Source organism: Lepisma saccharinum, chromosome 16 (genome assembly GCF_977018435.1).
Source record: "Lepisma saccharinum chromosome 16, izLepSacc3.1, whole genome shotgun sequence".
Taxonomy (NCBI): domain Eukaryota; kingdom Metazoa; phylum Arthropoda; class Insecta; order Zygentoma; family Lepismatidae; genus Lepisma; species Lepisma saccharinum.
This window is the reverse complement of record NC_139244.1, coordinates 14678591-14697117: the sequence shown is the minus strand read 5'-3', so window position 1 is coordinate 14697117 and position 18527 is coordinate 14678591. Positions and strand designations below refer to the sequence as shown.

At 37.2% G+C, this 18527-nt stretch overlaps 1 protein-coding gene across 1 annotated transcript; it reads right to left on the bottom strand.

Annotated features, from left to right (window-relative positions):
- Positions 1–5612: 5612 nt before the first annotated feature.
- Positions 5613–18290, bottom strand: LOC146000162 (homeobox protein MSX-1). The gene is made up of 3 exons (XM_083137503.1): positions 18026–18290; positions 14918–15087; positions 5613–5935 (listed from the first exon to the last, which is right to left on the bottom strand). Exons 1-3 carry the CDS (start codon positions 18288–18290, stop codon positions 5663–5665), a joined length of 708 nt encoding a protein of 235 aa, XP_082993629.1. The 3' UTR covers positions 5613–5662.
- Positions 18291–18527: the final 237 nt, after the last annotated feature.

Here is an 18527-nt window from a genome sequence, read left to right as displayed (position 1 = left end):
TAGGTTAAAACATCCAATGTGAGCAGGGACTCAACATTGTTTTTAGCAATAAATATGCTCTCTTCTATATCCATCATGTCCATAATTGATAAGGAGACACAAATTTACAACTATTGTAATTGATTGAAGCAATGCGGTGAAACTTGATATTGCATTGATTACATATTTGTTCTGATCAAAGGCATGAGCTATGGCACATCCAAATTGAATGGCTGCATATATTAAGTATAAGCCAAGAAAAACAATCATCTGTAAGAAAATGTACTGCATTAAACATGTTCCATAATCCTCTGCTGTAATGCCGAGACTCATGGCCACATGGTTGATGTGATACTTATTCATCATGTACAAATTTACACTTAGATTCTTCAAATTTTTACAGAAATCTGGAATATTGCAAATATTTTCTGGTGAGCACAAGCTGTGATACACAGTGACATATTTTAAATTTGGAAATTTCTCTATGAGGATTTTCCTATCCTCATCTGTGGGGATACAATCAAAATGGATCCATGTGACTGTTTCTGTGTTTGGGATCATGTCATAATATGGGGAGAGAAGAAAAGTGTGACCCATATTTGTTACACATTGCAGGAATTTCTCACCGTACAAATTTAATCTGTTTGCATTTTGATATTGTTTCACAATGGACCTCCTATTTTGATAGTATCCCAATATAATGGGGATGATAGAATATATACCTATGAGGATTTTAGATATTTGTTGTTTGGACTGAATGAAATGGTCCTGTACTTCATATGGCACAAATTTAAATACTGTGGCCTAGACTGTGTGGGAAGAATCATGGAGTGGGGATTTTTTAATGTGAGATGCAGATGCGGCATGCAAATTTGTGACTCAGAGTTGTTCTAATTTCAGATGCAAATATATTTTGATAGAAGATGCCTATCCCTACTTGATGATATCATGCCCAGATTCCACCAAATTACAGAGTTTGATTTGTTTTGTGTGAGAAATGAAACAGAGATTCAATGGGTCCTAGACTGTGGGAAGCAATTTAAATATTTGAGTCTGGGGGAAATCACCCTATTTGAGGAATATCAATATATAAAGGGGGAAGAATCAATGGATTCTTCGATGTGCATTATACAAGAAGGTGGTACTCAAATTATATGATTTCCGGATTCAAATTCAGTTTGCACCGATACGACATAACAGATAGAAACTATTTCAATGCTTTAGAATTTCACCAGGAGGATGACAATCTTATGTACAGGGGTAGTGATTTCAACCCTGAAACCTTTTACAATTTTGATAAGAATCTTATATCTATGTGCAGAAAATTTCAAAAAATGCAAAGCCTCTTGCCTAGTGATTGTTCTGCAAAACGGCATATTTTATTCCCAGTGCAGTTGCGGGAAGCAGTTGTGTTAGACAGATCTCAAATCTATGCGTGAAGATTTAACAATTGGGAACAACATCTGAGAACAATATTGAATCTATAAGATGCCAATTTAATTGTGACCCAATCAGTTGTTAATATGTATGAGTGCAGGTATGAATGTATTGATTCTGTTTTGGGGATATGCTATGTAAATTAATTTGGCATTTTGTTTTTATAGGGTGTCAAAATGCAAACATATTTTGACAGAAGAAACATTGCACGGTACATTAAATCTGACATTCTTGTTGATTCTATAAGGCATGAATTTTCAACTCTATCAGTTTGCAGTTAGGAATGAGATAGAGTTTAGGTGGTTGCTTGACAGGGATCATAGTTTTGGGTATGTAAGCATAGCGCTGGGTCAATGCATACATTACCATGAATCACAGGTATTTCACTATAGAATAGATGCATTCATGCTTGACTGCTATTACAGATCCTATGTAATATGGTTCAGCAAGGCACAGGTTCTGCCCACAAAACTTATGTTGTGTTCAAGCAGAATCTCTACACGCTGATTTGATAGGGGTGTAACACCATGGTCAAGACCTAGAATCTTATTTTTGCTGTGAATAGTGTTTTTGGAATCGTTTATATAAGAACAATAGGCATTGTGATTTGAAAAATGGCAATCAATGCCCATTGTTCCTATATAAACGTTTCAACGTATGTTGAACATACGTTGAGACGTGTTGAACATACGTTGAGACGTTTATATAGAAACAATATGCATTGATTGCCACTTTTCAGACAAGTTTTAAATTCCATACAAATACAGAATTGAAACTGTCATGGCATAGGGATGAAATAACATTTAGACACTCAATAGATGAGAAAAATTAATTATACCCTAACTGTTAGTCCTTATATCAGAGCTGTGCTCTGTACAAATCCCACACAGACACAGGAACTATTATGAAAGAATAAAAAATTAAGGCCTTGCTGAGCATGAAACTGTTATAGGAATTGTTGGATATAAACACAGAGCTGTTATGGATATGGAGGTGAAGAATTGAATGATATCCATCTACTCTGTCTCTAACAAAAATATGTTGCTGTACAAATCCCACACAGACACAGAGCTGAGCATGGAACTCTTATGGAATTGTTAGATGAGATTTGTTTGAAGAATAATAATATAATTAAATCTATACTTAATATCCCTATCTCTAACAGAGCTGTGCTTGCCTCACACAGACACAAAGCTGAGCATGGAATTGTTAGATGAGATTTGTTTGTGAAGAATAAAATATTTTTTAATACTTAATATCCCTATCTCTAACAGAGCTGTGCACACAGACACAGAGCTGAGCATGGAACTGTTATGGAATTGTTAGATGAGATTTGTTTGTGAAAAATAAAATAATTTTTAAATTTATACTTAATATTCCTATCTTGAACAAAGCTGTGCTTGCCTCACACAGACACAAAGCTGAGCATGGAATTGTTATGGAATTGCACAGAGCTGTTATGAATATGGATGTGAAGAATTGAATAAAATAATATTTATGCCCATCTACTCTGTCTCTAACAAAAATATGTTGCTGTACAAATCCCCACACAGACACAGAGCTGAGCATGGAACTGTTATGGAATTGTTAGATGAGATTTGTTTGTGAAGAATGAAATAATTTTTAAATTTATACTTAACTAACAGAGCTATACTGTTTTGATCTACATAGACACAGAGTTGAGTATGGAATTGTTATGAAATTACACAGAGATGTTATGGATCTAACAGAGCTGTGTTGTTTTGATGTTATTAGGTACAAATCCCCACACAGACACAGAGCTGAGCATGGAATTGTTAGATGAGATTTGTTTGTGACTAGATGTTTCAATAGATCTATATTCAATTTAACAGAGCTGTGCTGTAGATATAAATGTGAAGAATTAAATTTATACCTATGTGCTCTGTCTCTAACAGAGCTGTGCTGTACTAATGTTATTAGGTACAAATCCTCGCACAGACACAGAGCTGAGCATGGAATTGTTATGGAATTGTTAGATGAGATTTGTTTGTGAATGTTTCAATAATTAAATCTATACTCAATATCCCTATCTCTAACAGAGCTGTGCTGTACTGATGTTATTAGGTACAAATCCCCGCACAGACACAGAGCTGAGCATAGAAGAATTGTTATGGAATTGTTAGATGAGATTTGTTTGAAGAATAATTTCTAGATGTTTCAATAATTAAATCTATACTCTAACAGAGCTGTGCTGTACTGATGTTATTAGGTATAAATCCCCACACAGACACAGAGCTGAAAAAAACTGTACTGATGTTTATCCCTGCACAGACACAGAGCTGAGCGGAACTGTTATAGAATTGTTAGATGAGATTGTTTGTGAAGAGATGTTTCAATAATAATAAAAATCTATACTCTAACAGAGCAATGCTGTACTGATGTTATTAGGTTCAAATCCCCGCACAGACACAGAGCTGAAAATAGATTAGATAAGATTTGTTTATAAAAAAATATAATAATTCTATACTCAATAATAGATATACTTAGGTACAAATCCCCGCACAGACACAGAAAATAGATATGGAATTGTTAGATGAGATTTGTTTGTGAAGAATAAAATAATTTTTAAATTTATACATAATTAACAGAGCTGTGCTGTACTTATGTTGCTCAGACACAAGAGTCTTGCTGAGCATTGAATAAGATTGAAGAATAAAATAATTTCTATATCAATAGTCTATACTTATTATCCCTATTCCTATGCTACTGTAATTAGGTACAAATCCTTGATATTTGTTAGAACTGAGCTGTGCTGGTATTATTAGGCACACACCGATGTAAAAAATTGATTTTTGCTATGAAAATTCTCACAGAGCTGTGCTGCTATTATTAGGTATACACAGACACAGAGCTGTACAGGATCAAAGTTTCAAATCTCACAGGCACAGAGCCTTGCTGCAACATAGAACTGTTATGGGCAAGATGTGAGGTTCTTACTTAATAAATAAGAGAGGTAATAACACATACATAGAAACTAGGTAAAAAAATTGATTATTTAATTCCCCTATCCGTCACACAGACACAGAGCTGTACAGGAACAAGCTTTCAAATCTCACAGACACAGAGCCTTGCTGCAACATAGAACTGTTATGGACAAGATGTGAGGTTCTTACTTATACATAAATAACAAAATTATATATAGAGTCTTGTTGGCAAGATGTGAGGAATATCCCTATCCCTGACAGAGCTGTGCTGTGATGCTGTTATTAGGTACAGGCTTCAGAAAATTATACCCAAACAAATATCAAAATTTTATGTGCCATTGCAAGTGTCATGCCTGTTCCTGCATACAGACCAGGGCATAGCTGATATCAGCACAGAACTGCAGGGTAGGAACATACAATTATTGTACCTGTCATACAAGACAAGAACAAAAATCTGATATGCTGATGTTAAAAACTTGTTGGAGATTAGGCTATTGAGGCTGGAAAATCTTAGTCAATAAGACTGCACGCGCTTTGTCAATAAGAACACATGTAAGGCAATAGAACTGCTCGAAATATCGATCCGATCCCACTTGTTGCCTGCCGCGCCGAGAAATTGCACCGAATATTGATCCCACAATTCCGTGGCGCGGGAATCTGACCTGCACAGACATGCATGTCCCAGAAGGCACTGACCTAGCACAAATACCTGTACAGACATGCATGTCCCAGAAGGCACTGACCTAATGCCATGTGTATTGATATATGCCTGACTCTAAATATGAATAGATTACAACAAACAAACTGGATGCAATCTGAATCGAAGAAACCAACAATTCACATATCCCCATATTATTGTATGCTTGCCCTATTAGGAAATAAATATGTGTGTGTGTGTGTGTGTGTGTGTGTGTGTGTGTGTGTGTGTGCGTGTGTGTGAGTGTGGGGCTTAATTTTAAGTGTGTCCAAAACAATCACAGAAGTGCCTTTTGTAAGTATCAATCTGAGAGGAATTCTTCCTTTCTGAAAAAATTCCCAAGTGTGGGGGGCATTGTTTACAAAATCTTGGAATAGAGGGGGTTCCACACTGGGGCAAAAACCTCATATAGGCATGTTGAGCTTGTTTTAAGTGTAACCAAACCTGCTTGGAAGCTCTTCCTTTCTGGTTTTATAATACCGTAAATACAACTACTCGTAATCTCTCATACTTTTACCTCACCATCCACTACCACTGCTCATTGACGAATTGGTTCAAAAATTGCGATCCTGCTCTGTATAATGACTCCACCATTGGACAACCTTCAGCATAACTTGAAGGAGGAAAGATCAGGTGACATAAATGCCAGGTGACTGTTCATCGGGAGAAGAGATTGTACTGGTGTGAATGCTGAGGAGCCGCTGTGAGACAAGTGCGCGAGAGGGCCAGCAGATGTCACTGGTGGCATTGACAGCTTGAACTGTATAGGGACCACTGAACTAGAAACAATGGACGATGGAGTCGAGATATCTTCCCTCGTCTTCACTTCCTTGTCTCTCCTCTCTCTCGCCCGACGATTCTGAAACCAAATTTTCACCTGAAACATAGAATAATCTAATAAGTCTCGATTCTGGTTCCAGAAAGGGCTACATTCTAAAAGTTTCGTAAAGAACATTACATTTTACCACATCAAAATCTCTAATGTTTGATTGAGTAGGTGATACAATGTTCGAACCAGTAGCGTAACTAACATGTTCACAACATTCAGTTGTGCGCCCCTACGCTTGATTAAAAAAATAATATAATAAAGTCCTTTTTTTAATATTAATTCACGCCTACATTTATATTAAGTTCATACAAATATGAAAATAGATAAATGCAAATACACTGTTCTACAAAAATTACAATATAGTTACGTGACCATTAACCCCTTTCGATACTTAACAGCGCCAGTTCACCCAATCTCACTCTTGTCATTGTGTTTCTCAAGATATTTCTGATCAATTTTAGGGACTGAAAAAAGGGGGGAGGGTTAAACTTTCTTTCATTTGTTTCATACTGTGAAATCTATTGTTTACTTGATTTACTGGAATATCTAAAGTACGGTAGTTTACTTTAAAACAGTCCAATGGGTCGAGAAAACCAACATCTTCTGTCAGTAAGTTGAAAAAGTATATCTTTTAAATGTTTCCCCCGTTTGGTAGAACTTGCAAATGGGAGCGGAGAGTGGTGTTGCCAGCGCATTTTCTTGCCTGTCCTAATCAATGACGAACAATTCAGCGAATGAAGGTTTTCTTCTAATCTAGTAATTCTCTGTCTACTTTTCTAGTGATTAACATTTTCTGTTTGCAGTTGTAGCGGCATAAACATATAATACGTTTTGTGAACTATCGGTCGTTCTTAATTTATCAATCTTGCACTGTGGGGTTGCGGGGGTGTTATGTACGCCACTGGTTCGAACGTGTGTTTTGTGGTATGGAAGCAGTGTGCGAATTTACGGGGGGAGGGGATGCCTGGGATTTTCCCCCACGCACAATTTTTTTTATCCCCGGCAGAAGAAAAATAAATCATCCCTGCCATGGAATGTTTTTATCACGGCAGAAGAAAATTGAATTGAAAGCATAGTATACTATTTTTTAACTATGGATCAAACATCACTGAAAAATCATTCGGAAAAACAGTTAATTGACCTTTATATTAAGACAATCGTATCCTGCTTCCCGTCTGAAGTTATCCTTGCCACATAAAGTACAAAAGCCTACCGCCATGGCAAGAAGAGCTGATTTCGTCAGCTTTATTCGTTGGAAATGCATAGATCACATTTCTCGCCGCACATGAGTTGAACGAGCGATAGATATTTGGTGAAGTTTTCTCGGTGTTACTATTTCAATATCTCTTTTTTGTGTGGGTTTGGGTTTTCTTAGAATATAAATATGTTGTTTTTAAATTACATTTAATGTTATCATAAGATCTAATGCCCTGGGTACTTAGAACTGGATGGCAATAGTAGAATTTAATAACCTGTAACATACAAATTTGCATACCTAAAAAAACCTAGCACTCTCCCCGGAAAAGGAAATCACAAATACGACATTGGGGCAACCCCCCCCCCCCCCAAGCTAAAAGATTCATGTTTAATAATGCTACTTAAGTTTCCATTATATTTTAAATGTAAACTTCTTCATGATATAAATATCCGTTTACACACAAGTGCTCGTAGTGGGGAGAACGCCGTGGTTGACCCATACACGCACTCCGGCCCCCCTCCCCCCTGCTAGGAATTTGCACTTCGAGCACTGGTTCACACACGGAGAAAACGAATTTGTTTCAATTAAGAATTAAGACAACACATTTGGCCGACCTCATCGCGGAGTGATTAGCACAGCGAAAGGGGTGCCGGGTTCGAATCCCAGCCTGCGCATGGATGTTTGTGAGCATTCATTCATCAATTTCATCATATCACTCATCCCCATCGCAAATTAACCAAAAGTGGCACAGAAAGCGAGGAAAAATAATGCAAATCAATCAATCAATTTTTTTTAACTGTGACCATAACTGAAGAAGTTGAATTGCAAGATTTTGACTGACTGACAGCAGAATAACTTGGGACCTAACTTGAGGGGGGTACTCCTAACATGCAAAGTTTAATAAACCTGGAAATTTTGAGGGAACCTCGCCAAGTTGTACCTATGCTGACTGACATTTCTTCAATGTCGGTTCAAATCACTCGACCAGGTTAGATATATCTTTAGAAATGTGCAACGTCTAAGCTAGCGATTTATCCATTCCACAAACTCCCAGCACCGGCCCAATTTCTCCACAAAAGCCCAATTTGTGGCAATTTTTGACATAAAAGTACTCTTACACCCGTCAAAACGACCTTACCCCTCCGGGAAATTCTGGATCTAATGAACTACATGCTAAAAGATGCACCAGAATGAAGGAAATTAATTATCCAGAGAAGAAACTGAGAGATGACATTAAGCAGGGTTCGAAATGGAAATTTCACGAAAGGGAACGCTTTATTTTCGTTATTGTCTTTTTTGTCCCTGATTACAGCAGCGACCAGATTAACAATAACAACCAATGGCATGGCGTGCTGTATTACAGTTAATAGAAAAGATTAAAACATTTACATCAGATTTATAAAGAGCATGCATCACGAACGATTTGAGCCTTCCAGATGGCGTAGTGGTAACGTCGTCGTCTTGTAATCAAGGAATCCCGGGTTCGATACCCGGTGGAGGCACATGGCACAGTGGTTCAGATCCAACTTGAAACTGTAGATCCAGTTCCGTTTAGCCTGTCTGTGCATAAAGTAGACTTAAAAAAAACATGAATTCAAATTCAATTCAAATTCCGCTCGAACGATTTAATTTGAGTTCAATTTAGGATGGCAGCCCACTTTCTACATTTAATGAGGGAAAATGTAAAAGACGAAAGCATGAAACAAGAAGGATTGACCATAATAAGAGAACCCGAATTTGTGTAAAGATCTTGTGAAGCAAGCAGGCCCGTAGACTGGCAGTGCCGCCAGCCCCTTGACTTTAGGTATAACTATTTTGTATTCTAATTTCTTTGAGATGAAGAGTGAAAATGTAGACAGCATGTATTTTTTTTGTTCACAACTTCGCGAGGGATAAATTCAGAGAACATGAACAGCAGCTATTACATTTGTTCATCTTGTTTGTGAGCAGAGGTCTAATTAAGTAGCTGCAAGTATTTAGAAGATTCTCTAGCCTTTAGAAAGTTCTTTTATAGGGGAGCTTCTTTATCTGTAACTTCCCTGCCCCTGTTACAGCCTCTTGTTTGACACACATTGTGACTTTAACGTCATTATCCACATCACATTCCTTCCACAGCTGCGTCAAATGTCAACAGATCCAAAGTTTTGGTAACGAAGAGTAGTTTTATTGCTTCGGCCGGGGTACGGTAGGCACTGTGATCCAAGTGTACATTTTTACTTGTATGACATAAGTATCTGTATCATCAAAAATAGTATAGAGTGTGTATTAAGGGATGGTGTCAGTAGCAGCAAATTAACACTTCAATAGATGTTTTAGAAGAGATAGAAAAATGTAGTATTTGCATGATATTTCTAAATTTTATATTTTACATTAACTTAATGCCCCTGACACACAATATTTACCTTTATTTAATACTGTTAAACTTTAGAAAAATGGACTTGGTTTACAAAGCCCCATGATAACCAATGAGCCCCCCCCCTGGAGATCAATTCTAGCTACGGGCCTAGAAGCAAGAACAATCGAATCTGCAAGACATGAAAAAAAATAACAATAAAAAAAGTGAAAACGGAAAGCACAAAGTACAAAATGATTGAAGGCAACGTAGACACCATCATAATCTGCTAAGCCTCCTCGCATCTCCACGTACAGGGGAAGCTTACAGAAATGCTACAATACGTACTATAGTGAAATATCTAACAAAAATTAACGAACCGTGCCATTTCTGACGAGAGGGAACTGGAAGGTTCCAGATATTCACGAACCGGAACGCCATTTCGGTTCATTTCGAGTCTAAGTTCGGAAAACCCAGAGGTTGCAGTGAGAAATCTGCCCATTGGGGTTAAAACAATCCGGCTCTGTGGAGACTGTTAGGAAACATTGCAGCTGCTTAAAAGACTGGAAAATAACCCTTGCAAACATTCTCGACGAGCTTTCCTTCCGTTGACAAGCCAAGTTAACAAGACGAGGGCAGCCCGTTCCACTTGCATGAAACCTAATAAGGGTTTCTTTCTTATCGAGGCACGAATCTTTTTCTAAACTTGTACAAACATGGTAGTGGTAGTTTGGCCTCGAAGAATGGCAGAGTCTTTAGCCAGGGATACAGAGGAGGGGGATCCGATTGCCTTAACAGGGTGAGACAAAGCTCAAACTTAAGAAGTGGAAATGGTAACCGACAATTGGAGCGAACCCGACCTAGACCTACCACAGATTTCACGGATCAAAACGTTTGTGGTCGAAATCTGTTATGTCAGGGATCCCCGCGCAGACATCGGGCACGGGGAAGTTACCTTATTGTTACAAGCTTCAAAAGGATTCTCCGCTACGTTACACTGAAACGAATGCGATTATCGGCTTTATCGTCAATGCTATGGTTTAAATGGAGTTAAATGCGTTTCGCAAACAACTTCAAGTGCGCATAGAAAGCACATGCTACTAAGTTAACGATTGCAGCTGCCACATCATAGGCGTGCCAAGGCCAATTTATTTGGGGCTGCCTTAGAGGGAGTTTCAATCGCCTATTTGGACAATGTTAGCCTAATTGTCGTAAATTCATGTTCCTTTTGACATAAACTGTTAGATGAAATTTTAACATTATAGTCTCTGAGTATTCGTTATCTCCTTAGCACAGGATTCGTTATCATAGTGACGACATTTATATTATTTAAATAATGAAAGTAAACAACTGATAAATCAATATTAGTACAGAATAACCAACTCTTAGAAAACTAAATGTCCACAGGTTATATCAGCTGAATCCCTCTCATTAAATAAAAATATAGGTTTAGTTTTTCCACGTTTTCTAATGTGCATTACATCATAAAATATAATATTGTGCCTTAATAGTGCTATTTATAGAGTCAAAAACATATTCTTTACTACGTTATTATTGATTAATATGGTAAACAATAATATAACGTTTTAGAGAGGGAGAGAGAGATACGGTGAGTCACATAATTATTCGGACAGATAAGGTTTCTGAATATTTACTGACGTAGTCGTGATATAATACGATGATAAATGTTTAATATTTATTTAACAAAGAAAACTCAATATGAGCACACTGTTAATTATCTTCAATTATGTTTAATATAATATATTAGTAAAATATTTTCATTAAACAAAACAAACATTTTTTGTGGGTTAAACAAAATTATTCGGACACATGGAAGGAGAAACAGGAAAACACGCTTGAAAAGCAACGAACAGAAATGTCAGTATCTGGTAGGCATCCCTTTCATTTTTAACACCTCGGATAAACGATTTGGCATACTTTCTACCAATTTTCTGGTGTACACTGGCGATATGTTGGCCCATTCATGTTGAAGTCTCTCCTTGAGGTCTGCCTTCGAGGTTATAGGTGTTTTCCTCACTTCTTTTTCCAACTTACACCAGAGGTGCTCAATGACGTTCAAGTCTGGAGACTGCGGTGGAGGATGGAGCACTTTTGGGCAGTTGTACAATAACCATTCTTGTACTACGCGGGAAGTGTTCTTCGGGTCATTATCTTGATAAAACATAAAGTTACAGAGAATGCCCATCATTTCAGCACTGGTCTTTAGATTTTACTTCAGAATGTCAAGGTAACGGTACCTGTCCATTGTCTGTTCGATGAAAGCCAATTTACCAACGTCTTGGGCCGACATGCAGCCCCAAACCACTACGTGACCACCCCCGTGCTTTACTGTTGCTTGCAAATTTTTCCCTCGGAGCTCCTCGTTTGGTTTACGCCACACTGTTACCCTCCCATCTGACTCACAAATATTGAATTTACTCTCGTCAGTGAAAATTACCCGATTCCACCATGTCTGATCCTTTCCTAAGTGTTCCTTTGCGAACACCAGTCTTTTTATCCTGTTTGGCTTACTTACAAATGGCTTTCTCCTGGCTACACGGCCATGATAGTTTGCCCTTCTGAGCACTCTTCGTATAGTTTCAGGATGACTATGCTTTCCACACTCCTCATCTACCTCAGCACACACCATTGGAGCACTCATCTTTTTTTTTAAAAAAAAATCCTCACTATTACTGTCTCTTCTCTGGGGGAAAAAAATTCTTGGTCTCCCTGTATGACCGTGGGACTCGATCCTGTCTTCATCTTTAAATCGCTTAATAATATCTGCAACTGTACTTTTTTTCATTTTCAACATTGAGGCTATTGCACGGTAAGTTTTACCCTTAGCGTGGTGCCATATCACTAACTGACGTTGTTCAAATGAACTTTCCTTTCCTCTTCGCTCCATTTCTACATAGAAAATGTTCTTATATCACAATTTTGTTAAACAAAACGCGATCGTAATTGCTACAGAAACCTAAAGAAAACCAGAGTTAATATATATGAACAGAGTATCAATCAATTCGTAAATCGAAATTGTCACTGTATCGCAAACTTACGTTAACATTTACTATGTGTCCGAATAATTTTGTGGCACTATTTTTGCAACGGTAGGGATTCATCCTTCGTTATATTGTTGCTGATGTTCGTTTTTTAACTTTTTATCGTCCAATTTTGTGCTAAACATGACATTTTTTAAACGAAAATCAACTTCAACGCTGTACACAGATTTCACTCCCTTCCCGCTCTTAAACGTTAGAAATTTACTGTGTGTCCGAATAATTATGTGACTCACTGTATATATGTAGCTTACTTTTTAAAACACTTATATTATTAGTTTCTACATTTTATACTTTTTGAGGACACATTAGGGGCACTCAGGCACCCCCGTGCGCACGCCTATGTGCCAGATATTCAGTTAAAATAATATATCAAAGCCTAAAAAGACAGAATATTTAAACTATTGACAAACTCACGGTTTCGAATGAAGTCAAGAAATAATAACAGCACAAAATAGATACTGCAATTTGATTGCACCAAATTTAACTTAAGCATAACGTATTGTTTGGCGTTGTGTCAGTAGTTTCTGAGAACTTTTAACATATTTAGTGTGAATTTGATACTTGATTAATGAATAATCTATGTGCTTGTCAGAAAGAAATTTCAATTTCTATTAAGCATATGTAAAGTTTTATCGAAGAACACAAAATAATTATTTTCCTTGCGCGAGATTTGGTTTACTTTACTTCGCTTTCCTGCCACCTTTGGCTAATCTTGAAGATGAGGATGAGTGATGATATGATGAAATTGAGCATAGAGAGCACTCATACCTATGCCGGGATTAGAACCGGGAACCCTAGCGTCGTAGCGTGGTATGCTAAACACTCCGCCACCGAGGTAGGCTATTTTCCTTATGTTGATGGTTTAATTAGTATGCCTCTGTTAATTGGTTGAAGCAAATAACAGGTTTGCAATACAAAGTGAAAAAATACAGAACAATATAGTTTACAATTTTGCAAATCTCAAGTTTTAATCATGTAGTAGGGTTAACATCATCTAATGATCAACCTATAGTGATACTTAGTTGACGAGTAAAGAAAGAACATTTACTTTAGTTAAATCTCTTTACATGAAATGTGTTTAATTTTTTCTTTTAAAAATAGTGAATGATGAAATGAACAAAACAAAAAAAAAATGGTATTTAGCCAAATTACGTCAGGATATGCCGCGAGAATTTTTAAACGAAACACTACAAAGATGGAAATTAAAAAATAATAATAATAAACGATCAGTCACCCAGAGGAAAAATAAAATACACGAGATGGACACTGAGGTGACAACGTAACAAAATAGGACCAAGTAGCCATTATTAATCAAATTATCATGGAAATTCTTACATGGCAGACAATACTGAAAATAGGACGTTATCAGAGAATTATTTACGTACAGTCAAATTCAGAGATGCGTCCGCTCCAATTGTGCATCCCCACATATTCATCCTTTTATTTTGTGCGATGAGGGGATCTAGAATTAAATTCAACAAGAGCACAACTACAATCCACCTCGTATGAGCTCACGGCATTACTTGTGTGAAACTGTGAATGTTTTATTCACCCCGTGAAAGTTGTAAAAATCGCGAAAGTGAAGTCTATCATGCAATGCAAGACCTCTTTTCCTTTCTCCCGTTATATATTATGAAAAATATTTTGGAAAGTGCTTAATTTTTGTTTGATGCACTGTAACAAGTGCAAATTATTTCGCAAAACTAAGAAAAAAATTAAACAAATCTTTAACGTAAACAACATATTTTGATATAACAAAACTCTTTTAATCTAAAAATGTATTAAATGTGTAAATTGAATACAAGCTGACATAAATTAAATTGTTAGAGTTCTAATACGGTAAGCACACATTGGAAAAATAATAATTCACTAAATACACCGTTGGAAAAATCTGATTTGCTACGGGCACTGTGAAAAAAATCTGATTCTCTGAGAATACCGTGGGGAAAAGTTCATTTATACTGTAAGGGCAAAGCCGAACGATTCAGTAAACAGCATTGCGGAAAAGTCTGATTTATTGAGGATACAGGGAAAAAATTCTTATACATAAAAGGGAACAGGGGAAAAATATACAATTTAGTAAATGCAAGCGGAAAAATTCTGTATTCACTAAGGGCACTGCAGGGTAAAAATCTGATTCAGTAAAAGGTACTCCGGAAAAATCTGTTTCACGAAGGGCACAGTGGAAAAAAAATATTATTCACTAAGAGCAAAGTCGGAACAAATTCTGATTCAGTAAATGCACGTGGAAAAGAAAATCACATGTACTTAGGGCAGCGTCAGGAAATAATCAGATTCATTGGGGACAGAGGGTAAAAGAACATTTCGCTATCGACACAGCTGAATAGAAACCTTTTCGCTAGGAGTACGGCGAAGAAATTCTGATTCACCGAGGGCACCGTGAACAACTGTAGTAGATATGTTTGTGTAGCACTTACCCTTGTTTCTGATAGCTGCAGGAGTGACGAAAGCTCAGCTACGTCCGTGCTGCTGAGGTACTGCCTGTGCTTGAATTTATGTTCCAACATCGCCACCTGGGAACTCGAGAACGGGATACGAGGATTTCGACCTAGCTTCCTCTTCTGGGCACCTTCCTTTCTTCTCGACCCTGGTAACCAAGTAATACGATTAGTCAAACTTCGGGAAAGTTAGGCTGGATTTAAACATGAAATACATGGCAGTGTACGTGCAAATCTCTCGTGCTTCATAGGTCTATTAAATGAAACTGTGGATAATATCTAGACAACAGCATGGGCGGGTGGTCGAACAGGTCGATGGACCCCCCCTGGAAATTGACATCGTTCATTTAAAGATACAAGAAAGCCGAAAGTTTGTTACTGTTATTGTTAAGAACAGGAAAAAAAGTTCATATAGTTAGTATTCGAACAGAATAATCAAAGTAAAAATGCATTGGATCGAAAACATGGAGTGAAAAATACAGGAACAAGGTTGTATTCTACTATTTCATCCAAAGAACAAATGGTTCCACAGTTTTCAAAGTTCTAATAATTACAGTTGTAGGTGAGAAGTCACACAACAAACTTTATGAAAAAGAATCCCCCTATCATTTAAAGCCTGAAAAGTTAATATCAAAATGCATTTCAGATACTAACTGCATAAAGTGCAAAATAAATAATGGAAAATAGTTGTGCTGGTATTCACCCGTTTTGTGGATCGAGTCTCCACATTTATATAATTATAATAATAATAATAATTATTATTATTATTACTTTTATTTCGAAAAAAATATTTGTTTTTATTAGTTTATAATATTTATTATTATATAATGCCATTAATAACCGTGGTAAGAATACTCATTGTTATTTTTCCTGCTATTCAACTTTTATCATTTGCCCGACCACCCCTGCAAAAATTTCTGGCGATGCCCATGGACAACAGTTAAAGCAAACCACATGAAGATTCACGTGAATGCTCTAGAATGAATTCTCAGCATATGTAATTTTTTTCAGATTTTGGAATATCATAGCGGTTTTTCGAAACGAGGAGAAAATTTGATAAAAGCTGCTCTAGCAGCGGTCAAAGGTCCACCCGAGCCTTGTATGGGGTGATTATTCGGGACTCTGAGGGTATTGATAAAATGTTAATCGATAAAATTAACGATAATTTATAAGATTAAAATACTCCTACAAATACTTTAAAATGAAGTGCAAAATTCCCCAATTTTCCGCAACATTCGTATTACATCCTATTTTTGTAATAGGGATAGTTGACTTTTGATTTAATTTTTGTTATTTAGCGTCGCTTTCCTGCAAGTTTTGGCTAATCGCGGCTATGAGGATGAGTGATGACATGATGAAATTGATGAAGGGGCACTCACAAAGAACTTGCCCAGACCGGGATTTGAACTCAAACCTCTGGAGTCGTAGCGCGCTGTGTATAACACTTTCAAAATAAATAAATAAATGAATAAAGGAAAAACCCAAAGCGGTAGTTTCCTCCGTCTCTTTGTCTGTTACACATCTATCAAGTTTTTCTCGGGGTCCCGGGTTCGATACTCGGTAGAGACACATAGTGGTTCGGATCCCACTTTAAACTGTAGGTCTAGTCCCGATTAGCCTTACAGTGCATAAAGTAGACTTAAAACACCATCTCAATGAATCCGTTTTTCTCAATTCCTTATTTCCATGTTAAGAATGAACACAAATATCCATGTCTTACCCAGGATTCGAACCCGGAAAATATCAACGATGAGAATGGATGAAGATTGCTGATGGAGGAACACACAAATGAACGCCCCATGGGGAGTGCAGTGAACAGGGAACCTTCCAAGGTAAGAAACATGAGTCAACATCTCAAATAGGCAATATCTGGTAGATTAGTGCAAGCTTACGCTGGGCAGAAATTGAATTATCCTAATTGCAGAAAAGTACTGAAACCATAAATAAGCATCATAATATTTCAACCTTCAAATTATTGCCAGGAATGCGTAAGCTCGGCCGCGTTTTATTCTTTGTGTGTGTGTGTGTGTGTGTGCCACACGTGTAGAGTAGACTTTTCTTTTACAATATTTTTTTTGCTATTATTAAAATGTAGTGTGCTAAATTCAATATACATCAATTTACATGTAAACATGGTCAAGTTGAGGAAAAGGCTCCAAAACCTAAACTTCGTCATGAAAACCAAAGCGAAATAAAACGTGATTGCCACCGAGGCGACACACTGAACTTTGATTTTAACCATGGCTAGAAATAGAAGTTTTACACCTTTCGTCGCAACTCTTTCCTTGTGTTTTCTCTTTCGTATGTTTTAATTTCATCACAACTGATCCTCATTGTGGCCAATAATTTATAATATGAAGAAAGAAAACTAATTTAAATACCCAATATAGTAGAAATTGTTGCAATATCGAGAGAAATTAATTGTCCTTATCCTTATTGCTCCAAGAAGCTTAGGACATTTTAACTCTCCCAAACACTGTAACTTTTAACTATAACTTTATATTCAATTATGAATTTCTAGCTATATACAATTTACAGAACTGTGTACGTAACATTAATTCATGTAGTACAAAAAGCTGTTTCTTATAGTTAGATAATCAGTGTAAAATATACTGTAAGCTTAAATGTAACGCTACTTCAAACAATAATAATGTAATTTATGACCTGTGAGTCACAGAAAACAATATTTTTTGTTATAAAATATCTCTAAAATTTCACCATTCGAAATATATTAACTCTTTCTAGGAATCTCATGAGGGGAGCGAGTTTCGTTATAGCTACAAATGTGGAAGTATTTTAAGGGTAGTTATGTATAATCAACAGTGTTAAGTTTCACATTTAATTGCACAGAAACTATAAGAAAAATGTTGCTTAATTATCAGTAGAATAGCTACTTTAATATGAGAAGTGTAGTCCGCTTATCCCACCCATGACAATGAAATGCCTCACTTATATATATTGCCTTCTGTCCACCCAAAATTACCCGAAGACCGAGTCGTGGAAATGCATACTTATATAAAGGATCTAATCAGTGACAACGCTATGTTACTCGACAAAAACAAGAAATTACTTAAGTGCTCTACTTACGTGGAAGTTTTGGAGGTTTGTACCGGGTGCACTGGAGCCACTCAAACCTTGCTTCTGCTCTTTGTCGACAATCGCTGCCAGCAGAGTTGAGGATATGGTCGATGCTGAAGTCAGACTTCTTACCGAAAGAAACTTCGGTTCTGCAGAAGCGGACACTGGGACATCCCCGTTTCTCTTCTCCAACCGTGGGCTCTTTGGTCCCCTCAGCCTCCTTGGAAGACACCGAGAGCCTCAAATTGGGCAACCAGAAAGGTAGCGAGCTCATGGTCCCCAAGGAAACACTTATCCCACCTGACCGCTACTGCAGCCCGGGCGAAACTCCTCAAAGAAAATGTTTTCTGAAGCCGGGAAATCTTCCCAACCAGCTTAAATACCGAAAACTTTTGACGTGCAGTAGCCGGGGGACACGTCTCCGCTTAATTAGGCGTAAACCTACCCGACGGAGAGCGGGGGGACACGACACAAGTATACAAGAATACCTTGTTGCTACGGCGCATCTAAT